This window comes from Channa argus, chromosome 20 (genome assembly GCF_033026475.1).
Source record: "Channa argus isolate prfri chromosome 20, Channa argus male v1.0, whole genome shotgun sequence".
NCBI lineage: Eukaryota > Metazoa > Chordata > Actinopteri > Anabantiformes > Channidae > Channa > Channa argus.
This window is the reverse complement of record NC_090216.1, coordinates 11,159,714-11,186,394: the sequence shown is the minus strand read 5'-3', so window position 1 is coordinate 11,186,394 and position 26,681 is coordinate 11,159,714. Positions and strand designations below refer to the sequence as shown.

General features: G+C 39.4%; 1 protein-coding gene and 1 long non-coding RNA gene across 8 annotated transcripts; one reads left to right on the top strand and one right to left on the bottom strand.

Moving 5' to 3' along the window:
* The first annotated feature begins 1,577 nt into the window (after positions 1-1,577).
* taok2b (TAO kinase 2b) lies at positions 1,578-25,693 on the top strand. Of its 7 annotated transcripts, XM_067487836.1 has the most exons (21): positions 1,578-2,138; positions 4,311-4,451; positions 6,411-6,482; positions 6,582-6,683; positions 7,735-7,780; positions 7,892-7,988; positions 8,264-8,377; positions 9,420-9,511; positions 9,674-9,767; positions 10,499-10,580; positions 11,398-11,565; positions 12,240-12,446; positions 12,875-13,083; positions 13,265-13,490; positions 13,602-13,730; positions 14,687-14,890; positions 15,333-15,572; positions 20,474-20,695; positions 22,010-22,192; positions 22,321-23,291; positions 25,031-25,693. In XM_067487836.1, exons 2-20 carry the CDS (start codon positions 4,320-4,322, stop codon positions 23,248-23,250), a joined length of 3,549 nt encoding a protein of 1,182 aa, XP_067343937.1. In that variant the 5' UTR covers positions 1,578-2,138; positions 4,311-4,319; the 3' UTR covers positions 23,251-23,291; positions 25,031-25,693. The 7 variants fall into 7 exon arrangements, with proteins under 7 accessions (XP_067343937.1, XP_067343940.1, XP_067343939.1 ...); XM_067487839.1 differs by having other exon boundaries at positions 13,265-13,442; positions 20,474-20,686; positions 22,321-25,693; XM_067487838.1 differs by having other exon boundaries at positions 13,265-13,442; positions 22,321-25,693.
* Positions 20,548-21,995, bottom strand: LOC137105522 (uncharacterized). Its single transcript, XR_010911828.1, has 3 exons — positions 21,717-21,995; positions 21,561-21,603; positions 20,548-20,684 (listed from the first exon to the last, which is right to left on the bottom strand). It is a non-coding gene; the product is annotated as an uncharacterized lncRNA (long non-coding RNA).
* Positions 25,694-26,681: the final 988 nt, after the last annotated feature.

Genomic DNA, 26,681 nt, shown 5'->3' with positions numbered 1-26,681 from the left:
GCCACAGACCGATTACAGCAAATATCCCATTGTGTGCTAATCTGCATGAGTATTTGTTACATTAGCGTGAAAATAGACGATTATTCCTTGCATGAAATATTATGATGACAATATTGGGGATTAATGCCTTGGTATCAGTTTTCACTTCCTACAGCAAGAATGTAAATATTGAGTTTGAATTAACTGGATGAACCAAAACACTTTATCACCAGGTCCTCACAGTGTCTGTGCCCTCTGCTCTAACCTTTTCTCCTCGGCCTGTTGCCCAGTTATGTAAATTCATCATAAATCTGTTTGCATAAGAAGAATAATCCTCTGGGCTATGCAACAGGAACTAGTAATGATTCTATTATCTTTTTTCCCCTCTGTTAATGCAGTGGGCCAGCAGAGGGTTTTATGCAAAGCCACACCCAAGGCAGAGAAGGGATGTCCATGACTGTAGGGCAGGAGGAAAATGGGTGAGGGGGAAGGAAGGACTGGGTGGTAAAAGGGGAAGGACTAAGGAGGAAAATAAATTAGGTTAGGAGTTAAAGGGGACGCTGAAAATATGTTAATTTTTTTTTTTACAAATTTAGTTAATTTTTTAGTTTAATTAATTGTTGTTTCTTTACGTGGATTTAGCCTATAAGTTAAAAACGCTGTGTTTGCAGGTGAGCATTTACACTGCTGGAAGCTGGGGTACAAGAACATGCAAACTCCACACAGAAAGGCCGCAGCCAGCAGGTAGATTTGAAGCAGGAAACTGTAGCTTTGACACAGCAGCACTAACCACTCCACCACCCTGCTGCCTTTAAATTAATTAATAAACATGTAAAATCTAGACAGGTATTTGACAGGGAGCCTTTGCAGGGACAAGGATATGATTCCTGTTGCTGCAGCACTCTGCAAAGACTGCAAGTGGGACTTCAGGCTTGTGTAGATTAACTAAAGGTATAACTGGGTATCATTGATATAACAACCAAAAGACACATTGTGTGTTTGGATGACAGAGCCCAAGGGCAACATATATGGGAAAAAATGTATTTAAACAGATCCTTTTTATCCACTAGTGATGGAGGCAGACTAATATAAGAGGATCATAGTCTTACCAGATCAAGTGGTGTCTCTTAGGTAGGAGGCAACCTACTTGAGGTCAATATATATAATAAGAAGTGACACATGTAAAAGAAGTGACACATTTAAGGCTTTGAGAAGTGAAGATTTGGGGCTGTGAAGTGCCCTAAAATCTTCTTAAGAATTCTCCTCGATATTCTTGTCGAGAAAATACAGGAGCTGTATCTAAAGAGAAAAAGGATAGATACTATAAATTACTGACTCTGATTGTATTTATTTTTGTATGTATGATCAAAAAGTTGAAGTCTTCCGTAACTCCTATGGCCTTAAACTATAAAGATTTTTTTTTCCTATATGACCTATCTTGCACTTGCACCTAATGAAACAGAAATATTTCTTCTCATAGCACTATGCCTAATATTTTCTCCTTGACTTTGTGTTGTAACTCAAACGATGGTGGGACACACAGATGAGCTGTGGCAGCTTTCCGCCTGCTTCTACGTCGCCGAAGAAGAGCGCTTCCGTTTTCCTTTCGGCTCCCGCCCCGCTCCGCCATCATGAAGTCCTGAACAAAAACGGATGGGGAGCCGAGTGAAATGGGGATAACGCGAACTAGCGATGAAATGTGCTGATAACACCATCGGAATGACAGTACAAAGTGGAGCCCGGAGCGGAGCCGTGGAAATGAATGAAGCCGTTTTCCACTGAAAACGTTGCAGGCAGCTTCTGGCATTACGTTATTTCGTTAGCGGTGTTGCTAACGGCAGCTAGAGCTTCTGATTTTCCTCGGAAGGCAGTTCTGCTACCAGCTAGCTGGCTAGGTTAGCTGGCAGACGCCTGTCAGCTAGCTGTCACATTAATTGACAGGCACTTTACTTATGTCAAGTCGTGCAGACGTGCTAGCTGTCAAACTGACTAGGGGCTTCAGGATGGAGAGGGGTTCGAGTAAAAGCGTCGACAGACAGAATGTGACTTGTTCGTGTTGAATAGACACCAGTGTCGAGGAAAGGGGAGTGAGACCAATATTTTCCAGCCAGGCCAGTTAGCTAGCCCAGAGCTAGCTACAGTGGATCCCAAAAGCCACGGTAAGGCATGTTGTAAATCATTCATTATGCGAAAGGAGCCGGATTCTCCTCGGCACTTTTTGCAGCGGAAGGAGAAACTAGCGTTATCACCGCCTGCGTTAGTGATCTTAGAGACGTTGACATTGACATGCAGGCTTGTTGTTGGCCTGCACCCTTAACACCCAATCAGCCTGGAATTGTTGTTGTGCACTGTTGAAAAAAATGTTATGTATTTCTTTGGTGAGCAAAAGTCAACTACTGTAGCTTGCCCAGCTAAGATGCACACTGTACATGGTACTGATGACAAGCTCATATCTAGATAATTACGTCTCTGTTTTACCAGTCAAGGACAATGTGCATTACTTCCACAATATGCCCAGACTTATCCAAGGGTTTAATGTGCTTGTAGATTAGAAAGATAATATGACATGAAACCACAGATTTGGAGCATTTCTTTCCCTTTTTTATCTGTGTGATGCAAGTGTGACATGGATGGCTTTTCAAAAATATATTGAACGCTTGCCCAAGGCTTGGTTGCGAGATATTAAGAGCTTCTCATTTTCAAAGGGAACCTAATGCTTCCTCATTGACATTAACAAAATGGCAGCTAAATGACAGATTTGTGTCAATTGATGCATTCTCAATTTGAAACGATTGGGTACTGACAATCTCATTGATAAGGTATACTGTCTGTTTAGCTTCTGTTACAGCTTAACCTTTGGACAGAATTCTTTTGCCCTGTACACTTTTGCACTTGGTAATCACAGTACAGCAATTAAAGAATTCTGTAAATAGAGAAAGCTAAATAAACAAAACTTGCAGTACATTTCAGAAATAAAATGCTCAAGCTCATTTGACCTAAAAGTAGATGCATCAGTTCTTCCAAGGACAGTGTTTCCTTTTAAGTTTTAGAAATACAAAGTCTCTATGCATGGTTAATACCTATCATTATATCGCCGACCCTCTAAAATATTTTTTAGCATTTCAGTTTAATCATTAAATAGCCTAATCTGATTTTCCAACAGCAACATTGTGCCTTGCTAAAAAAATTAAAGTTTGGCCCTCAGTACTTTATCTTATCATGAACACCATTTATTTGTCTGTATTTACATAACTGGTATAAAAATGTCTGATTGTAATTTCTGAGATGTATCAACTCTCTTATGCAGGCGGTAAAACCTGAAGCTACACTATTCATACAAAACAGACAAACCTTGGCAATGCCAAAGTTGTTGGCAGTTTACTTTTTATCTTTAGAAATTAGGCATGTCATTGCTTGCTGCTTTTCATAGAGGTGCCTTTCTGCACTGCAGCTGGACCAATCACCCAGACTGATGCTCTTTAATATTTTGTCTATATCAAGATGTTTTTTTTATTAAATATATTAAAATTGGATTTTTAAAGTGTCCTAATATCAATTTCAGGCTCAGAATTCCAATATTGATTTCTGTAGTCAAGTACTGAAGTATTTCTGCCTGGCTAAGAATGTGTTGTTTAATGTGTGGACAATGGTCACTCTGCAAAAAACACTGATAATACGTTTAATCATTCCAGGTATGTTAAGTTTGTTCTTTAAAACTATTTTAGTTAGCTTCTTTGTAACTAATCTCAAATACAGGTGGTTATATTTGCCTAATTTTACTGGGTTTTTGTCACTGGTTTCAGACTTATACACGCTGCTTAACAGTGTATATGGGTCCTATTAAGTGTGCGGGCTGGTAGGGAACAAGCAAATGACTGGTCAGAATCATTGTCAGAGAGGAATATTTTCTTATGCACACAATAAAAAAAATCTCTTTTGTGTAGTTTTGACTCTCTCTAATATGAAAGATAAAATAAACCATTACAAAAGAAATTGCTTCGTGAAAAAGATGGTGTTTCTCTAAATATGCCACAGTGTAAATATTTTCTTCTTTCTAATCAAATCAACAGAAGGTAAAAGCTGCAAATACTGTATCTGGTGAAATTAGGCAGTCGGTGTATCACAAGTGATCACAGCATAGCAATACATATCTGTACAGTTTGGGATTTAGTGTAATTTCCTAAGCTACATAAATGTAGAAAATTTCCTCAATTTGTCCAGACTGTGCCAAACAACACCATATTTCCTCAGCACCACGTTTCCAATGCAAAGGTTGATAATTTGTACAAACAACAGACACTCACCCAGTGGCTCTCTTCCATTCTCACCAGGCGCTGGCCATGCCGTCGAGTGTGCGGGCCGGGAGCCTGAAGGACCCGGAGGTGGCTGAGCTATTTTCCAGGGAGGATCCTGAGAAGCTCTTCACAGACCTGAGGGAAATTGGCCATGGGAGTTTTGGAGCAGTCTACTTTGTAAGTGTACTTTCATTACGTCTGATAAAACTGAAACAGTTCCTCTTCTGGCATTTTGCTTTCAAGATCTCTGACTTAACTATTTTGTTATTACCTTACTTATCACTCTGCCAAATATACTGCTATTTTCTTCTGGTCTTTCATCTGTTAGTTGGACTAATTAACTACCCACTTAAAGTTGAATCATTTAACAGAGACCCCTCAGTCAACTGAGATTCTTCAAGTAAAGCAGTTTTCCTTGTTGGTCAGTCTGTGTTTCTTGTAACTACTGTCAAATCAGATAGGGCTAACGAGAATGCACAGGCATAACAATCAAACTAATAAGTAATTATAAATAAGGGAAATCATAATTATCTTGTTTGCTGGAGCTGTGCAATTAATATGATTTAAATTACAGTTAAAATTAATCATTATACAAAAATAATAGTCAAGAAAAAAACAATAATTGTGTCCCATTGTGTTTCAAGATGGTATTCTTGTCTTGTTATATAAATCCAGCACACTGCTGTCTGTTACAGCAGTGTGCTTTCCCTTATCCCTAAAAGCTCAAACTCTGTCTCAAACAGGCTGTGCCATGTTTAGTTCAGCTAAAGATTCTATACAACAAGATGGTTCACCTACTAGCTAGGTCACCATGGCGGTAATGTGTGGGTGCTTCCCGTGCAACGTTTTTTTTTTTGCTACTGTTGAGAGAACATACACACATACAGTAAGCATTAGATGGCTCTAGACTCTGAACATTAGTTTTGATTATGGTGAATGGAAATGTATATCTACGGGAAAACAGACTTCATTTCCCCCTGAATTTACTGCAGGATTCAATGCTTACTAAAAACCATATCGCAGGAAGTGACAGAAAGAGGCGCTTTTTCAAAACAACAAAAAAGAAAATGTGCTTTTTCAAGTTAACAAGGGTTTAAAGATGAGTGGACACAAATACTTCTTTACTTGCTTCACGACAGCAAGCCCAAAATGCTCTGCTATGGTTGTAAAAAGTTATACCAGATAAAATCTCTGCAGTCGGTCAGTGCAAACATGAAAGACTCTCACACAGTCTTCCTTATGCTGTGTTAGCATTAATTAATTAATTTTAGTGATCAAGACAAATACCTATAACAATACTCATTTAAATAAGAAGTTAAATAAAAGCATGGTGTTTCCGAAGTCAGCAAGTAATTGAATTAAATAATTTTGATCACATTATTGAATAAAATGATGATTATGATTTTTGCCATAATTAAGTGGTCTTAGTGCTTGCTTAAAAATATAAGTCTCTATTACATTTATGTTAATATGGTAGAAATCATCACTGAGGCATGCCAATTGATTTCCTTTATGCCAGATAGTCTAGATGTAATGATAGCAACTGAAGTCAAAGTGGTTGTTAGGAAGTAAAGGTAGAGAGCAGAGCAAAGAGGACCAAACAGACCAGTGGAAACAAAGGGTGGAATTGGAGTCTGTAAAAGCAATTTAATTCAGTTTAATTCAACTCATCTCACTCATTCAAGTCATCTCAAGCCACTTCATAGAATGGCAGACAGAAGGTCATGATGGTACTGCCAATAAGAGCAAAAGGCAAATAAACAATCAGCTAAAGGTGACATGAGCAAGAAAAAAGCAAAAACACAGTTATAATAAAAAAAAAACAGACAACTTGGAAATTGTAGATGAAAAGCTTTGTTTAATGAAGGATGACAAGGAGGCAGTCGGGGATGATGGAATTGATGAGAGAAAAGGGGGAAGAAGGCTCAGCTGAAATCCTTGTTTATGTAAAAAATTATTAATACTTTTTGTTGAGAATTAAAATTGGCTGACTCATACTGGGGTTTTCAAGTGCTGTGTAAAAATACAGTGTGTCACATTAGTGCCGTCAGCCAAATCATGTGATTATCAACTGAAATTCTGTACTCAGAAAAATACTAATGACACCATATATTTTCCCAAACCTTCATGCATTAGGCCCATGACATCCGCACCAATGAGGTGGTGGCCATCAAGAAGATGTCATACAGCGGCAAACAGTCCAATGAGGTAGCACCTGGCAATTCTATCATCTTTCATTCATCTTAGAAGTAATGGTTTATCAATACATTTTCCTTATCAATAATTGTGGTTCTGCTCATGTTCCAGAAATGGCAGGATATCATCAAGGAAGTGAAATTCCTCCAGAAACTGCGCCACCCCAACACTGTTGAGTACCGTGGCTGCTACCTGAGAGAGCACACAGCATGGGTAAGTATTTGAGCTGAGCCCTTAAAATACAATTCTTACACAAAAAAAAACAAATGACTCATTGTTACACGTTGACCACACATCCACCTTTGTAAAATTGGTGCCATGTAACCATTAAATCAAGTTTTATTTCTTTCCTTTACTGTTTGTTTCTCACTTGCACTGTCATCAAGTAACAAGTCCTGAAGGTCGAGGTATACTTGCTGTTAATTTACGCATACGCCTGTGCAAAAGGGTGTCCTAGTGTAGCCTGCATTGATTGGGCATGTCGATTGTGCATGCTATGCTTATGCAAGATGCAGTCCCATGTATAACCAGTGGTGCAGCATCAAACGACCTCAGATGCAACTTCAAATCACAATAATAGTGGAAAGTTTGGGGAAAAACTATCGTAGTTTGTCCACAATTACCCAAGTTTGCATACCGTCCATTTCTGTTGTCACCATTTTCTCTGCCGTGTTTTTAAAATTAACCTCTTTAACTTTTGTCATAGCTTTTGTTTATTTCATGGAAAAGTCACAGAAAAAATGCTGTTGTTGGTCAGGAATTATTAGGCGACAGTCTAACCGGTTAAATCTGCCAGATCTAAAGGGGAAATAAATGAACACACAGACAAATTAGAACAACGAATGGGTTTAACCAATCACGGTTAGTCGACCCTGAAAACCCTGCCCCCCAAACAGTTTGGATAAATGCTCAGATTTAAAAAAAAAAAACAAAAAAAAACCTATACATTATTTTGGTTGCAATTATCTGCTGTAGCATAAAAATATATTTTTATAAATAGTGTTATAATGATGCATACAGCACTGTATTCTTCACTGACTTGGAAGCAAACCTTAAAACCTTAATGATGCTTTTTAGGGTTCCAACTTTGTTCAACAGCATTTGTCATACTTTAAAAATGTACTGAATTCTCAGGGAGAAGTGCCTCCTGTCCCTCTTGCCTTTGGGATAAAGTGTGAAAAAGTATTTAAAGTCAAGTGTGCTTCTGGGTTCGGCTTCTTAAAATAGCATGTGGTCTAACAACACTTCTCTTTCTCTCTCCTAGCTGGTGATGGAGTACTGCTTAGGCTCAGCTTCAGACCTTTTAGAAGGTGCGTAGCAGCGAACAGACCAATACATTATTAGAAAATAGTAATTCTATTCTATATCTGTTGGTCAGACTAAACAATGCCTGATATTCTCTAATACATTAATTCATCCAGTCCACAAGAAACCCCTCCAGGAAGTGGAAATAGCTGCCATCACCCATGGTGCATTGCAGGGATTGGTGTATCTTCACTCTCACAACATGATTCACAGGTAAGTCCCTGTTCATTTTCTCACCATCTCTATGTGTTCTGCTCTCCTCCCCCACACTTCTGACAAGAGACAAAACAAATACAGGGGAAAAAGCACAAACTGCGCTGCCTAAGATAAGCTTATGCAATAGTTTGTGTTCACACACTTTACTGCAACACAGTTTTAGTGCATCTTGCTTCCTGCCAGACTCTGAACAATTCATTGTCTTTCTTATGCCTCTCTTATAATTGTCTCCCTCACTATAGTCATACTGTCTTAATTGATCTGTTTTTCAGGGATGTGAAAGCAGGAAACATCTTGCTGACGGAGCCAGGTCAGGTCAAACTGGGAGACTTTGGCTCTGCCTCCATCGTTGCCCCAGCCAACTCTTTTGTGGGAACACCTTACTGGTAAGACATCAGACTTTGTGCTTGTCATTGCAAAAAACAATGTTAATCCTGGTTGAGTCATAAGAATTACACCATATTATGAACAACAATAGGAATCCAAGGAAGGAATCAAAGGAAGGAAAGGCCAACTCCACCAACACCTCAACTATGTATAGATAGCTAATACTGAATGTAAATACCTACGCTGCAAGTAATCAATGTTGTTTTATTTATTCATCTTTCAATTATTTTTTTTTTCATTTGTTGATTATTCTAACCTTATTCCTTTTTAAAATACCTTTTTTTTGTATTATTAGATTATTTGGGTTCATTTTTGTATAATAAAAAAACGCTTCCAATCAATAATGCCAATGTCAACCATTAATCAATCAGCCTTTTATTCAAGCTTTGTCCTCCTCCAAAACAACTATTTAACAAATTAAAAATTTGCAAAATAAAAATGTGCCAAAGAATTAAATGGCATCTATTATTAATGCAAATATCCACATAAATTTAGCCCTCCATAAATCTTGAGTAGAGAAAAAAAGTTACATTGTATTAAAATCTCTTTACCATCACTTTAGAGAAGATGATACTGCTTTGTTAGGTTCAACCTTGCCCAAAAATTTAAAATGATTTAAAAAGGTATGGCTGCCTGAAAGATTCATATTTAGTAATTTAAATCTGAGTAAAATTCAAAGTTGAGCAATGTAGATCTGCAGAGTAACAGGGCCTTTACAGAAATTGTATTTATTTGAATCCATAGATGTGTTTTTTATATTATTGAAAAATATTTATTTACATATTATTTCTTTGCATATTATTTGAGGTGCTGGAACTGATCCTTTCAGTATTACCTGCCTATGTTTTTAGAAGAGTTAGCAGTTTTGTTACTATTGTTACTGTATGTACAGTCAGAAAATCTCTTCTTTTGGTGGGATGTTGGAAATGACAGTGAGGCCTGAGGTGCTGTTTTCTGCTGTTGCTCCATAATAAAAAAAAGCTAAAAATGGCTGAAAGTTTTTCCCCATTTAAAAAAAATAATAATGTTTCCTATATGCAGGATGGCCCCTGAGGTTATATTAGCCATGGATGAGGGTCAGTACGATGGAAAGGTGGATGTGTGGTCACTTGGCATTACCTGCATAGAGCTTGGTAAGAGATGACAGTAAAGTGGTCTGCTAGTGTTTATGTTCATAAAGCTGAAAGTCATCCCCTTTTGTTTGCTTTTCCTGCTCCTCTTCTGTGTTTTTTTTTCCTCCTTGCTCTTTATATGCCACTCTTTGTCACACTATGACGTTCTATGTCTCTCTTCAGCGGAAAGGAAGCCTCCTCTGTTCAACATGAATGCTATGAGTGCCTTATACCACATCGCCCAGAATGAGAGTCCTGTGCTGCAGTCTAATCACTGGTGAGAGATGGTGAACCTTCCTAACCCATCTGAGTCTTTTTAGGCCAATAAGCCTTTTTTTGATTTTGATTTTTAGTTCACTTAAGATTTAACTTGCAAAGTGAAGCCTGTTTTTATGATGTCTAAAACAGTGTTGTAAATGTGCTTTTATAGAAGTTTTTGCATTAGCTCCTTTGATACAACACTTTTTAAAGGGCATTAATGGAATTCAGTCGAAAAGTATTTAAGTTTATGATTATACATGTCAATTCCAGGAAGATTACAAAAATCATCTACATAAGTATATTTGTCTGTAGGATTTTATAAAATGGAATGGCTTATATTGTCAATATTATTGACTTCACTTTTTGCACAGTTAATTGTGTTGTGAATTCAGCTTAATATGAATACAATTTTTGCTTCTCAGTTAATATTTGGGATGAAAAAACATGTTTTTCGAATATTTTACTAATTTATTTATGGAGTGCTTCTCAGAGGAAGGGCTTGTACTAGAAAAGCTTGTACAGGTTTACCCAAGACTTTTTAATTTCTGCCACACGTTCTTTAACTGGGTTGACAGTTCGGAGTAAATTTAATATTTTTATAAATGTACAAAAATGTTCAAACATGGTTTAAATTGGCAAAATGGCTATTTTTTTTATCCATTTTAAGCAAAACACAGTAACGTATCCAGTAAGTAAATGTTATGTTCATTTATCATAACCCAAATTATCAAAATCTACTGTTTTCAGGTCCGATTACTTCCGCAATTTTGTGGATTCCTGTTTGCAAAAGATCGCCCAGGACAGACCTACCTCTGATGTGCTGCTCAAGGTAAAAGGCATCCAAACAATTATTTCATATTAATGTGAACATGGACAGAAAAACAAATTAAGGAGAGCTTTTAGTCAGGGATTTTTAAAGAATTAAGTAAGTGATTTGTATAAAAAAGAATGAACTGTAGTCTAAGTAGAGCAGTAAGAGTGCTCTCAAAGGATGGTTTGATACCACGTATAGCTTTGGTTACTAACTGTATGGGGACTCCTTATTATGAGTGTTTTATACACTGTTCTAAATTAAATTAATTTAAAATGAGTTGTTTTTTTCTTTAGCTTCAATTAAAATCCACATTCTAATGCAATGAACCTCACTGGTTGAAACTTGTATTTTGCACCATGCCCTGCAGCTGAGTCCATCTCAGACCATGTTGGAGCCAGAAACGCCACCTCCACCATAAAATAGAAAATATTTTTATCTTAAACAAATGCAAAAGTAGCTCTGTAGAAGTTTTGGAAACAGCATTTAAAAACATTTACTCCTTATCAATCAAACCAATAAACGTATTGAGACAAGGCAGGAAACACAACCCAGCTCAATAAGATATATAACCTAACAATTAAGTTGTTACAGTTACTTAATTAGTTCTGATCGCTTCATAAAGGCATTAAGGTTGCTGGAGCTGCTTCCTTTTTCTTCTGTTACATATAAAGATGTACACCCCATCTTGCACCCCAACACCTGTTTATACTTCACATCTTTTCATCTTATATTACAGGTACTCAGACCCTGGGAATCCAGAGACTATTAAATTGTTCATTTCTGTTCATGTCCTAATTAGTTTTTGTTTGTGTTGATTTCCCCATCTATTTAGCACCATTTCTTATGCAGAGAGCGTCCCATGACTGTCGTGATGGACCTCATTGCACGCACCAAGGATGCTGTGCGTGAGCTGGACAACCTTCAGTACCGGAAAATGAAGAAGATCCTCTTCCACGAGGCGCACAATGGTCCTGCACCAGAGGGAGGTGATGAGGAAGAGGTAAGAAAGAGGGCCAACAAAGCTGCAGACATCAGGTTTATAAAAAGGCAGCAATAAAGACAGTGACCGATTGGGTTTCAGTTCTTTATGTTGACTTCAAACATGGATTAGACTGGTTTGATTTTGTGAACTGAGAACGTGAAAAAAGTTGTGTAATGTGTTGCTGTATGTTGTATTTCCTACATCAGCAGTCATTTTTTGTCTGCTTGATAAATTTAATAATGCCAAAAGTTCAAAGTTAGCTGGATTTTTACAGATGAAGCCTCAACCTTTTTATTTTTAAAAGAAGGAAGTATATTTCAGCCTAGTAACTGCAAATGCTGGTTTTAGCAAACATCCTGTAGTATTTCTCAGTATATACTGTAAGCCTATGACCCCTAACATCTGCAAACAAAGGCTTTTGTTACTCTCATTCCATTTGCTGTTCCCCTCAAAAGAAAATGGAGAAATTCAGAGAATGTGGGGTTTCACTTATCAGCATTTTGGCCTCCATCTCAATATTTCATATTTTAAATGTCTGCTCGTTTGGTATTTTTTTGTTTGTTTTGTTTTGTTTTTTTTTATAGGAAAAGCATGTTTTTCTGCTTCTCCTTCTAGGGCTATATAAAGCAACCAAACCTTGCTTGCCATCCTCAGAACCTTTCAAATGATTAGACCACTTATTTTTTTCCCAGGATGTGGAGCAGTATATGTTGCGCACCGGTACAGTAAACAGCATGGAGAGCTCCCACTCTCTGCCATCTATGTCAATCAGCGCCAGTTCCCAGAGCAGCTCGGTCAACAGCTTGGCAGATGGTTCAGACGACAGCGGGGAAATGGCCATGATGCAGGAGGGAGAGCACACCGTCACATCCAACAGCTCAGTCCTGCACAAACCCTTGGTCAGTACCAAATTAAACTGTCTATAGAGAGTGTTTCACATATGAACGCTGGACAATGTCAGGAGAAATCAGCCCCAGAACATTGCGTTTCACAAATGGAACACACAATGGGAAGTTGACCGAGTCAGAAGCATCTTCCCAGGATAAACTTGATTTGATAAACTTGAAACCACTTAACTTCAGGCTGCAGGAAACATTGTTTTATTTACAGCACATTGGAGCTGTGCATCTAAAAAAAGTGTTCTATCAATAAACGTCATTAGCATCTAACAAACTTTGTAGAGCCATTGGACGCATTGATTTTCTATCGTGGTATCTTTGTGAGTCACTGCACTGTCTGTCAAAAAGCCACTGGGTTTAAATTTTGTTCTTTTGCTCTAGTTAAAAAAAACTTACGGCATCCACACTTTTTTTTCTTCACTGTGTAGAGCCATGACAACATCTACGATGATCCGTATCAGCCAGAGGTTGACTCCCAAAGAGAAGCTTCATCTGCTGGTGGTGGTGGCGGTGGAGGAGGAGGAGGAAGGCGTCGTCGAGGCCGAGACCATTTTGCCACAATCAGAACAGCATCCCTGGTTACACGTCAGATCCAAGAACATGAGCAGGGCTCAGCTTTGAGAGAGCAAATGTCTGGGTATGACAGGGAAGCTAATACTCATACCAGTTTCTGCTTTTACAGGAAAAAACTGAACCATTTCTTAAGTTTATTTGTACGGCCCTACAATGCCCACCTTTAAAAAATGGAAAGTAGTGTGAGTTTCTCTTGGAGCACGCTATCTTCTTTGGAGCTGTTTTAACACCTTCTCTCCTGACAGGTACAAGCGAATGCGGCGGCAACATCAGAAGCAGCTCATGGGACTGGAAAACAAGCTGAAGGCAGAGATGGATGAACACCAGCTGAGACTGGACAAAGAACTAGAGAATCAGAGGAACAGCTTCTCGATGGAAGCAGAAAAGCTCTCCAAGAAGCACCAGGCTATCTTGGAGAAGGAGGTGAGCTGGAAGTGGAGTGGGAATCAGCAGTTGCGTTATGAATTGATGGTAGGAAATGAGGTGTAGTATAAAAGACAAGAAATGCCACAGCAAGCAAAGGAAGGACTTCTCACAGCCATGATCTTATGAGATTGTTTTGTGTCTTCTTTGTCTTCCAAGACTAAGGCAACCCTGACTGAGGAAAAGAAGTTCCAGCAGCACATACTGGCCCAGCAGAAGAAGGAACTGACCACCCTTCTGGAGTCCCAGAAACGGCAGTATAGACAGCGCAAAGAGCAGCTCAAAGAGGTTTTTATGTGTTGTCATCCATCAGCTTTGGATAAACATTTGCAGCGATAGAACTATGGATAATACACACAGTTCAAATACAATTCATTTACAAGTTACAATTGTCTTTCTCTGGAAAGCTGATTCCTTAACTATCATGTAAACATGAAGGCCAGTTTCCATCGGGTAGGGGTTTAGTGAAGCCTTATTTCCTCAGCAAGAACTCTGTGGGAAAACACTGATTTCTTTGTCCTGTAAACGCATAACCCGAGCCTGTTCCACATACACTATTAACCTAAAGTTAGTGATATACAACTTTCAGGTGAAATTTATGGAAAATGCAAAAAGTTTGTGATATTGTATCATGAAAGTAGGGCATCTAAGTAGAAGCATGCAATAGTATTTTTTTAATTTCAAACTATTTATTGAAATAAAACTGTGGTGGATCGGGCAGGTAGTGAAATATTGAACAGTTGGATATGTGCATTCAAAAGTTTAGTGAAGGTAAAATTAGGTTCACCTATAAAGGTTATAGTGCATGTTAGGTGCATTCTGAAACTTCCGGCAGCATTTCAATCGGACATTTGCATTCACACACACAGACCCTCCTGACAAAGTCAGGATTCCAGTGCATGTGTGAAAGGGGCTCAGGTTTTGAATTGGCTTTCTCCAACAGTGCATGTGGGAAAAAAAGGCTGCGAACAGGTAGTTAAGTTAAAGATTGAATCAGAGACATCATGCCGCTGTCTGCCAAAAGAAATCAGTTTACTCTTCAGCATGATGTATACACAGATTTCCAGTAACCAGATTTCTTAAGTGCTTGTAAACCCCATTCCCTAATTACCCAAGAAAGCCAATTTCTCTGAGTAAGCTATTTACTTACATCAGTGCATATAAACGCCGTCATAGTTTGTGCTTTCCATAAATTCGAAACATGCTTTTTTTACCTAATACTGTACTTCTTATTTCTACCTTAGGAACTAAATGAGAACCAGTCGACACCAAAGCGAGAGAAACAGGAATGGTTGGTTCATCAGAAGGAGTGTCTGCAGCAGCTACAAGCAGAGGAAGAGGCAAACCTGCTAAGACGGCAGAGGCAGTATTACGAGCTACAGTGTCGTCAGTACAAGAGGAAAATGCTGCTGGCACGTCACAATTTGGAGCAGGATTTGCTCCGAGAGGTACCGTTTATAAATGTTGTATGTTATATCAGCACTAGGGCAACACAAACTTTTCAGACACATAAAGTTCAGGATAATATTCACATACATCAGTATCAACATAGTACCATATATAGTATGGAAATGTTGGCAAATTTGTGGTTTACTGCTACTTTTGTTAGTTACATATATTTGTAGAACTTTGCATCTTTATTATCCACAGTAAACAAACTAAAACCAAAAAAGTCCCATAGAAACTTCGATTGACATGTAATCCAATGCAAGACTACTCCTAGTTGCTGCTTAAAAATGTGTTCAGTTAACACCTTTTATTGTCATGATTAACATTGTATGATAAATTCATGGTATATTTTTGTCCTTTTGTTTACATAAACATGAAGTGTGTGTGTGTGTGTAAATAAATAAATAAAATTCGTGTTAAAATATATATCCTCTTCTCTAGGACCTAAACAAGAAACAGACTCTGAAGGATCTGGAGTGTGCCATGCTGTTACGTCACCATGAGTCCACCCAAGAGCTGGAGTTCCGCCAGCTGGGTTTGGTGCAGCGTACGCGGGCTGAGCTGATACGCACACAGCACCAGACAGAGCTCACCAACCAAATGGAGTATAACAAGAGGCGTGAGCAGGAGCTGCGTCAGAAACACGCCGTGGAGGTCCGCCAACAGCCCAAGAGCCTCAAAGTGAGTGAGAGCACCCAGAGCCAGGGGTCTCCTGAGGAAGGAGAGAGCCAAACAACAGAGGGTCTGGGCAGCACCTGGGACAGTGAGGTGGGGGTGGTGGAACTAGAAGTGGGAGATGAGAAGGATGGTGATTTAGAAAAGGAAAGGGAGATGGCAGCTAAGGAGAACTATGATGAGGATGAGCTTGATGAACCAGCGTTGGGATTTAGAGATGTTTTCACAGAAGTAGAGGAGGTGGAGAATGTGAGTATTCCTGTGGCAGAAAGAATAGATGAGGATGATGAAGACAAACCAAAGAGAAATAATGAGTCAGAGAAGGGCTGGAAAATCAGTGAAGATGCAGAGGTGAGGGAAGTAGAAGGAGTGCAGTGGGAGTATGAGGACAATCACAGTAAAACCACTCACGTAGACACCGATGAAGAAGAAGAGGGCAGGGGAGTGGCTGACGGTTGTCCATCAGAGCTCATCTCATTCCCGTCTCCTGAAAAGAGGCAACTTCGAGAAAGGGACGAGCTCTCTGAGTTTTACTTCCCCAACACTCCAGAGGAACTGGAGCCCATACCCATCTCCTCCCCTCCTCCTCCACCAACTCCAGCCCAGAATGGTTTCCCTTCACTCTTCTCTCATGCCATCTGCCTCCTACTCTCCCTCTCCGCTGCTGCTCAGCCCTCCAACCTCACTCTGCTGCTCCTCTCCATCTTCCTCTTGTCCCTGCGTCGGTCACCTCCTCTGCCCTCAGTAGCCTCTCTTATCCTCTCGGCTGAGCTTGCCTTCTTGGCGCTCTTTTTCTCTTACCTCTTCCTTCGTTCCTGCTGCTCTCTCTCTCTCTCCACCTACCTGTCACTCAGCCTCTGGGCCAGTGGCTTCTTCAGTTTAGGACTCTCTCTCAGTTTGGGGATTTATTACATCCCCATGATTTTAATATCAGCGTCCTTCCTTAGCTCGCCCTCCCTCTTTCTCTCCCTCTACTTGGTGGTTGTGCTGATTGTTAGGCCAGCCCGTGACTTCTTCGATCACGCACCCCGCAAAGTCAACCGCTTCTGCATGCGTATTCTTTTCCGCCTGCCCCGTCCCCTATTTGCCATGTGCCAGTCAGTCCTGGGTGGTGTGGCTGAGCGTAACCTTTATGAGATGTTTCCCAAAGCTGGGCGCAACTGGGGAGTGCGCCAGTCCAAAATTCCTGTCCCCCTGAAGAGCTTGCCTTTAGAGTATCAGGCTCACCGCTGTAACACCTCTGCCCTAGCTAAAGGCCTGCTTTGGGTGAGGCGTTTTAGTAGACGTCCCCTTGGGGTCCTGGCTGACCTGGCTAACACTGTAGTATTAATATTAGCCAGACAGGTCCTTAAAAAGCTGCCACCCATTGTTCGAATCAAGCTCCAGACTCTGGGCCTTCTAAAGAAAGACATACCGAGCAGGCTGCCCCGCCTGTTGCCCAGGGAGGTTAGGGAGAGGCGACAGGGGGAGAGGAGGAGGAGAGAGAGGGAGAGACAAAAGAGGGAAGAGAGGGAGAAGCTGTTTCGTGAGGGGGAAAGGTGGGAATGTGGGTTGAGGCGGACTTCCTCTGTTAGGTCTTTCAGGGGGAAAATTCAGCCATGGAGATAGGAGTTTAAGACAGAAACATGGGGAAAAGTGTGCTCGTGTGTGTGTGTGTGTGTGTGTGTGTGTGTGTGTGTGTGTGAGCGAGCGAGCAAGCGTGATCAAAGCCCTATGTTCCATGTTTAACCATCGTTCATATGTGTTTTTGATATGAGCCCAAATCTTATATACAGTTCCCATATTGGTATTTGGTTGCATTTTCTAAAGATGAGGCATATTTTTGCACACACTTTTATTTTGAAATCTGTGTGCGTTAGCTGAAAGTGATTTTTGGCTGTTGAAACTCATCCAGATAGATGTACATGTGTGGGCACAAGCTGAACTGATAAACCAGTGAGGGAAAAGTTAAATATTCAGTCTGTGTTTTTATTATTTCAATATTGTGCTTTTTGTAAAAGTTTCTTAAAAAGTTCTTAAATTTTATTATTTTGCTCTTAATTTGTAAGACAAATATTTTTTTGGTTATTTTTAAGACCGTTTTTGTGCAATTTATTTTCTTTATAGTGGTCTTATTACAAAGGGTCTCATTTGTGCACTGTTATCTCGGTGGCTAGAATAAATCTTACAGTGTTGAATAGCATCAGAGCTATAATTTAACTCCCCGAAGCTGAATACTGTGAAAAAGACTATTTCACTAACATGACCCTGAACACTAGGTCTGAGTTTAAAAGTGCAATAATCAGCAGAGCAGAAATATCTGGGACCATATTTAATAACATTTGATATTTAGAAGTGGAAAATGGTTAGTTTCTTGCATAACGTCACATAAAATAATTACGTTTGCGGCTAATCTACCGGGAACGTCAAGTGTTCCTGGATATTATTGCAAATGTAGACATTATGAGATATTATTTACAGCAGATGAAACTATTATCTTTCAGGTTTAAGTAAGATGAAAAACAATATATTGATTTACCATGTAAACCTTTAGTTATTTCTTCCTTAATACTTATGTGCATTTTCAGGAGTGTCTAGTTACAGCACTTTGCACAAATGTTAATAGGTTGTTGTGAAGTGACATCCTACATTTCTTATGGAAGAAAGAAAAATAGAAGTAATAAATTCTTTTTAATAATTAAATGTAGTTTATTTTATATAAAGCCAAACGACAATCTTTTGAGAGATACAAGTAAAAATTAGGTCCAAAGATGATAGTACTACTGAATTTGAATAAATCTATTCAGTTATTAGTAATTATTTAATTTTGCACTGTCCCAAAGACAATTCAGAAATGATACAAATTGAAATGTTTAGCCTCTGAAACTTCAAAAACAGAGAAAAGATGAAAGTCAAAAATCCCTAAACACTTTTTTTGTTCAACCAAAAGTCTAGAACTCAGAAGGTGGATAATCGTCTGATGTAGGAAGCTGGAATGGAGAAAGCTTAGTTTTTTCTTTTTCTTTTCATATTCCACATTTCAAACCAGTTATGAAGTAGTAGTTGCTGATTACTTTTCTTGCTGTCTGTTCAAAAAGTGCCATTTTTATCTTATAATGTTGCAGGTTTGAAGACTTTCAATGCCAAAGAATATCAATATCTTAATGTGCATATCTGCAAGCGAAGTCTGCTTAAACAGTAAAATGCACCACTGCTTCAAAATACAGATTATACTGTATAGAACAAGGTGTCCTGTATCACAGATGAACATTTGAGCCATTTATATGGAGAGATCTTGCTTAGTAGCAAAACTCAATCTTAACTGTATTTTACCCCAGAGGGAACAAAAAGTAGGACATGTTGTTTTGAGTGTTTTTCATTTGGAAAAACTAGATTTGTCTTTTTATTTGAATGTAACTTATTTGTCATTGATTTGCATGTGTGTTTCAGTATCAGTTATTTCCTGTTCCTCTGTGTATGTTTACATGTTTGTATTTTGTTTTGTTGTGACACCGTCTGAGTGTTTGAGTTATATCACCTTGAGTTTTTTTAAATATTTAATTTATGCAGTATTTATATGACTAGTACTGCATTCTGGTTCGCAGCCATTTTGTTGTCCTGTTATTTTAGCAGCATGAGTGTTGGCATACCATAAAGCTGTGTGCACACAAGCATAGAAAAATATTTTGTCATAATTCCAGATTTTTCATTTCACAAAAATAAATTCCTTTTCTGTTAAAATCATTGTCTTGTTTTTATGATTTTTGTTTCCATTATTACCATGTCTTCATTTGCTGAATTTCTTCTCTTTTTTCATTTTATTGCATAAAACGATGGCATTTTTATTTTGTTCATCACTGTTCATTACCATTCCTCTTGTATCATCACACATTTATCTGTTATTTGTTGTGCTACCCTTCCCTTTGTGTAAAATTCACTAAAAACAATACCAATGGGTCCTGGGGCTTGGTCTGAAATATTCTTAAGGATTGGAAGTGATGAATGGATGTAACCAATTTTAGAATTTGCAAGTAGCCTGTGGTATGTAAAGCCCAACCTCAGTTTTAATGAGTGCATACAATAGAGCAATATTAATTTAATATGTGTGTGTTTTCTTAAAGACAGTTTTTGCAATTTAAATGTTAACAATTATAACTTTTTTTTAATGCAACCTTATAACTAATGCCTGACTTTTGTCTGCCCTCACACTTTTACCTTATATGCCTGTTATATTCTGAACACACATAAGAAAGAAACGGAGAAAAGGGCCTGCATTACAGCAGACTTTGCATCCATTTAAACTAATGCTGTAGCAAAGCTTGACATGGTTTTGCTTTAGACATGCATGGTAATCCTGTACGTTGACTTGTTTTCGCCCCATCAAGTAACAAAAAACAGGCTCAAACATAACGTTGACCACTGACAAACTGAATGAATATGCCAGTAAGGATATTTATCAGATTCCTTGGATTCATTGCAAAACATGAACTGAATGAATATTTTTGTCATATTATTGGTGTGGTTTAAACTGGGGAGAACTGAGTCCTGTGCTCTCAAAATCTGTAATAATTCAGACAATACCGTGTCTCAAACAATCAAAGTAAAACTGTTCTAACTTTTGCAAAAATAAGAAAACTGTCCATCCAATCACTCGTACCAAGAACAAGATTAGAGTGTTTTTAGAGCTTTAAACTACATAATACACAGAAATAAGACTATGATGTCACTGTCAATTGTTCAGCATTTATTTGGTATAACTGGTAAGTTGTGATATTTTTTTTACTCACTCGACAGTATTTAGACAACTCAACAGTTGTCACTAAATGCACAAGGTCACATTTTCAACTGGTTTTCTCTATTTAACGCATCCATCACCATGTTCATTTATTAAAACACAGGAGCATCCATCTCTCTTCTCTTTCCTCCAGTCCAAAGAGCTTCAGATTAAGCGTCAGTTCCAGGACACCTGTAAGATCCAAACGCGTCAGTACAAGGCCCTGCGCAACCACCTGCTGGAGAACACACCCAAGTCAGACCACAAGGCTGTGCTGAAGCGGTTGAAGGATGAGCAGACTCGTAAGCTGGCCATCCTGGCCGAGCAGTATGACCACTCCATCAATGATATGCTGTCCACACAGGCTGTGAGTAAGGCAAGAAGATGTCGTTCATTATACACTCGCACCACACCACCACTGCCGTGCCTGGCCTGGGGGCCATCCTGCCACCTGCCTGCTAGCCCACCTGCCTGTCAGTCCACCAACCAGCCTCCTCCTGGTCCCCAGTGCTAATCTCCACCTTAACCCACAAATCCCAGTTTTTTTTTATATGTACCGTCCCGTTTCCCTAGAAATCAAACAGTTCCTCTTCCAAAACAACCCTTTCCCCTGAATTTCTGGGAGATGTAACCATTATCTGTCTTGAAAAAAACAATATTAACAGTGATGACAGCTTTGATGAAATTAAATATTGTGGTTCCTATATGTTAGTATACTGAAAATATAAAAGTGATTTGGTTTATGGTTAGCTATAAGTTCAGGACGTTTACTTTTATACAAAAAACATCTACAGTCTATTATATCTGGTAAAGTTTAGTTGACCAATTTAGCATATTACTAGAAATCAATAAATGTTGTAGCCTTTAAACCCAACAATGTCATTATGTTTGTGTTTATTCATGTTACATAACCCACTACATATAGTGGGTTAGAGTTACGTAATTGTTTGATGTGAAGAGGGGAGCAGCCGTAGATTAGTGCTTTTCTCTTTTAGGTGGGGCCAATAGTTCACACAACAAGGATACAAGAATAGAACAAACTACAAGGAAAATTAAAAGTATTCAAATAAGTACAATGTACAGCAGCAAATCTTCACATTCGAAAAGCTAGAAGCATCAAATGAATATAACAAGGTTTAAAAAAATACTCCAGTTAACTACAAGACTCAAGAAATTTGTACATAGTTACATTCCAACACTTAAAGAGAGTTTTTTTTAATTACTGGTATAAGTTCACTTACTTTCAGTTCAGTTTTGTACACTCAAGTCTTGACACGTGACTGTCTGACACACAAATCAAAGGCTTTAAATGAATGAAACCTCACAGTAAAGCAGTGGGACATAACAAAACCTCTCATTCCTTTCAATGACATAACCCCCTGTCTAACTTTAATTACCTCACACGGCAGCGTGCCACATAAGCCCAGTAAGCCAAATCCCCGCTGCCCTTGTTTGTCCCTGCATCCACCCCTGCTGCAGTTAAGTCTGTGTGGGAAGGTTTCCCACACGCTGATTAAACTCAGTCCTGAGGTCACAGAAAAAAATAGTCAAAATAGTTAAACTGTTCTTCTTCTCTGCTTTCAGCATTTCCTTCTCCTTTTCTACCCTATCAATACTAATGCAGAAAGTGCTCATACAATCATGCCAAATCAAGTTTTCATCACACTCCCTTCTTTTTTCTGGGTCTTAGCTGCGATTGGATGAGACCCAGGAAGCGGAGTACAATGTTCTGCGGATGCAGTTGCAACAGGAACTAGAGCTGCTTAACGCCTACCAGAGCAAGATAAAGATCCACACTGACACTCAACACGAGAGGGAGGTCAAGGATCTGGAGCAGAGGGTGTCCATCCGCCGCGCCCTGCTGGAGCAGAGGGTTCGTAGAAAAAGTTCCTTAAAACACTTTGCAAGAAATGGTTATGTTTTTGAACAACTTTATTTCACGAAAAATAATAAAGCAAAAGGACATTTTGTTTCATTTGTATTCTCCTGCTCTGTCCCTAGATCGAGGAGGAGATGTTGTCGCTGCAGAATGAGCGCTCAGAACGCATCCGCGCCCTCCTAGAGCGGCAGGCCAGCGAGATCGAGTCGTTCGACTCAGAGAGCCTGCGCCTGGGCTTTAGCAACATGGCACTAACAGGCATCCCGAGCGAGGCTTATCCCAAGCAGAGCTACTCCAATGTCCCACCCACCAGCTCCCGCTCCAGCAGCCATTGGAGCCATGGAATGCACCTGCAGAATGCTCCTTCGCAGCAGCACTCACGCCGCAGCCACAACAGCGGCAGCGGCATCAGTAGCAGCAGTGGAGCAGGGGACCGCAGGAGTGAGTCCTCCGCTTCATCCCACGGCCTGGGAATGGCCCTGGGGATGGCACGTGATGGGAGGGAGGTGCACCACTCTTCACGTTCCTCTGCCTCCTCTTCATCCTCCTCCTCCTCCTCGTCTTCCTCCCACCACCAGCGCCACCACCTGCCACAGCACTACCACCACCAGAGCACACCACAGCTGTACCGTGAGCGGGAGCGAGACAGGGAGCGGGAGAAGGAGAGGGAGCGGGAGTGGGCCGGGGTGCGCGGCTCCGGTGGGGACCTGGCCCACCCACACCCCCTTCCTTTCCCCCATCACTTGCCCTCACGCTCTTCCTCTCAGTCCTTGGCCATGTTACCTCCCCCACCACCTGCCCCTCCCACCATCTCTGGCCCATCTTCCTCTTCTTCTTCTTCCTCCTCCTCGCAGGGGGGGATATATGGAGCTGGCGGTTTGAATGTGCGTGGTACCCCCAGCCTGATGGCCCTGAGGAACAGCCCCCAGCCCCTAAGGAGGACGCCATCCGGTGGGGGGCCTGCAGGCGTGGGAGGAAGCGATGGCGTCCTGAGTCGGAGCACCTCAGTCACTTCACACATCTCTAACGGCTCACACCTCTCCTACTCTTAGACGGCAGGGGGAGGAGAGTGGACAGGGTGGTAGCAACAAAGGTCAGGTGATTTAGGATGGTAGCTATCACAGGTTGCATCTCAGTACTCTCAGCTTGCCACCTTGCCTTTTGTCCAATTTTAGACTGATCTCAACTCTCAGAATAGCTGAGATACAGAGGATTTCAGGAGCTCACCTTTTCTCTCCAAATGCACAGAAAAGCACTGAGATCAGTCTCCATCAGAGGCAGAGAGGACAAACTGACATTATTGAGCTGCACCCTGCTTCTTTAGACTCAGGGTGGGTAGAGAGGTTTTCTCCCATTCTCACAATTACAGTATAAAAGAGGGAGGCATGTGACCACCTATAATACCGCAGGAGTATGGTGATATTCAATAAAAAAAAAAAAAAACAGGATGTTTGTGTTAACCATTTTTATCTTTGTTACCGCCTGTATAAAAGTGAGATAAAACGAGTGAAAGGAGGGACATTTAGCCTTTTTTTCCCTCCCAGTGCTGCAGAAAGAGGGAACGGCAGCCATGTCTTCTTCTATGATGTTCTATGCTGGAATGGAGAACGAGAAAGGACAGGGAGATGGGCAAATAGGAAAATCGTGTTTTTTTGCATTGTGTATGTACTTGTACGTAGTCTGTAGTGTCCAGATATTATCTCGCAAGCATTCGTAACTTAGGTTCCGGAAAAGGAAAAAGGGGGAGAACCACAAAAAGATTGGTTACTTTAATCTCCGGCCGCTGAAGGTTGGATAACACTTTTTATTGATTTACAATTGTTTTGTTGCTTTTCTTTTGTATTAAGTGGATAAAAAAACACACACACACACACACAAAAACAAGTTGCTTGGAACATCACCGATGCCTTTAAGGGGTTCTTAAAGGGATGTCGTGCCATCAAAAAAGTTTTTTTGATGACTGCGTGATGATTTCAAAGAAAATACACAGAATGTTTGTCAAGACAAAAGACTCTGTTCTAAAAATGCAGCTGGGATCAGGAGAAATATTTGTGTGGATGTGTACAAATACAAAAACAATCTTTCTGGCATTGATGACATATTGAGTATCTAAACAACATTCAGTAGGTGTCTATGGGAGTCACTCCAATGCATGAGATAGATGTACAAAAAAAAAAGCATTTGTAAACATGACCAAACACATTTGAAATGTACCGTACCTGTCTAAGTTTCACTGGCATTTAAAGTCACTCGTCCCACATTTTTGATCTTTACTGTACATATTTATGGGAATAATAAAAACAAAAAACAAGTCATTTGGTTTTATAGAGAAACAAAGATAATGATAGTAATTTTGATATATTCAAATGAGTATTGAATTCAAGATTTAGAGCAACCAACTCCAACTGCAATTTCTATAGGTGTCAATATTACCATAACTAATCCTGATGTAATTGTTGTTGTAACCATGTTCACGTTTTTCTTGCGAGAAGAAAAGGGCCCACTTCTGATTGTAAAAAATAGATTATAAAAAAAAACTGTTGCATTGTCAGGTATGGTGTGTGTTCAAGGTATTAATGATTATTAATAAGGAATTATTAATAATTGTTAATCTTTTATGTATGTGTGTTGAGCAGTAAAGTCTAGTTATATTGCCACTTTTTTAGACAACAAAACAATTTTAAAAGACACTCCTTTGACAGCAACACCCCACAACTCATGTGAACTTTGACCTCCTCCTCTGGACTCTCATATAAATGAGAGAAAAAAAAATTGTACAATTGGCCACTGGAATGTAACCGTTGGTTTTCTTTCTAACTTCTGTGTTTTCAGTTCAGTTTCAACACAGAATCAGTAACAAAAGAAGAGAGTGTTGATAAAACTGACTGCTGGATTGCAACCAGTGCAACAAGCTGGTAGTGTGTGTGGAAGAAGAAGAAGAGGCGAGAGGGCGGGTGTCGACTGAGCTGCTGGGAGCGTGCACCCTCTTGTGCCGGCACAGTAGCAGTGACCGGAGCCACCTGTCCTCACACTGACCAATCAGTGTTTCCTGATGCACATGATGCTTCTGAGGCCCAAAGGTTCTTCTCCCTCCTCGTGGGCTGCCATTTACTTGAAAGAAATCACAAATAACTGGATTTTGTTTTTAATTTTATTAGTTTAATTGAAAAAAAAATGTAAAAAGATAATCACCCTGCTGTTTGTATGACTCAGAAACACCAGCTCAAGACAATTCCCTGTATAACCTACTACTTTATGCTTGGTTGGAATCTCAGTGCATGCATAAACTCCTTATATAAACTTAGACTGGCCATTTTGGAACGGCCTATTTTGGGGCGAAAATCAGTGTGGTAGTGCTTGTACATGGGTTATTCTCAGTGTCCTGTGTCACAAGGGTCAAGATGAAGAAGCATCACAAGCTCATCTGTGTTTTACAGATTCTTTTTTTTTTTTTTTTGAGGGGGGTGGGGTCTAAATCTTTATTAAACATTCAAATCAAGCAATGCCAAGCTTAAGGAGGAGACAGAAGAAGGGTCTTAACACAAGTATTGGAAAAGAAATGGGGTGCTTTAAAAAGTAATTTAAAAAAGATAATAAATTGATATTAGCACATTACCTTGTCTTGATTTTAATTGATTTACTCTGATGATGGTGATGTTAATACAGGCCCGCAGCAGCTATTTAAGAGCTAAATCTAAACTTCACAAATTATTGACTTTAATACAAATGCTAATTAATAGCCAGCTCATCTGTCTCAGTATATTAGCTAGTTTTCTTCATCTTATATGGAACTCATAAAGTATTCCAAGTTTATGACTAGTAATTAGACAAACATAGGCAATCTGCTTAACAGGGATGGAATTTATTGATCATTTTATCGTCATGATTTTATTTCTAAAATGTTTTTGACCAAAGTGGTTGAGGAAACAGCTTAATCATTAATCTATTAACTGCAGGCTTGGAGATTTAAATTTGTTAGATTAGATCTATTACATCTAATTAGATCTATAAGTCAATGATTTTATTAATAATATGACATAATAGAAAAATAGATTTGGGTATGTGATGTGCATGTGAAAACACATGATGATTATTATCAGTGAGCAGCTGTCCTCATTATCAAGCAAAAGTGCCGTTTTTTTCATTGTCAATAATTTCACAGAGGATCTGAGACTATCATTGGATCTGTCATAGAAGTCATAAAAGTTTAGGAAAACCTGCAAGAAATTAGAGACTGAAACCTGTGAATTTTAGAGATGTTTGCTTAAGACTATAAATAATTAATAGATTTTTCAAAAAAAAAAAAGCTTCTCAAACATTTGCCAGTAACTAATCACTTAAACAACAATCCTTTAATCCCTGGTTTATTTTGTATAGGCCCTATATGGAGGTATAAGATGTGTATTACATCTTCGTCTCTGCAAACTGTATTTACGTATTTATGCAGACGGTAATTCTAATCTTTTGTGTGGGACTCCTGAGC

Excerpts from the sequence above, each read along its gene's own strand:
- taok2b (XM_067487833.1), top strand. The coding sequence starts at position 4,320 with ATGCCGTCGAGTGTGCGGGCCGGGAGCCTGAAGGACCCGGAGGTGGCT. Across the intron at positions 10,581-11,397 it reads CCTCTGATGTGCTGCTCAAG|CACCATTTCTTATGCAGAGA; the intron begins GTAAAAGGCATC and ends CCATCTATTTAG. Across the intron at positions 13,731-14,686 it reads GCAAAGAGCAGCTCAAAGAG|GAACTAAATGAGAACCAGTC; the intron begins GTTTTTATGTGT and ends TTTCTACCTTAG.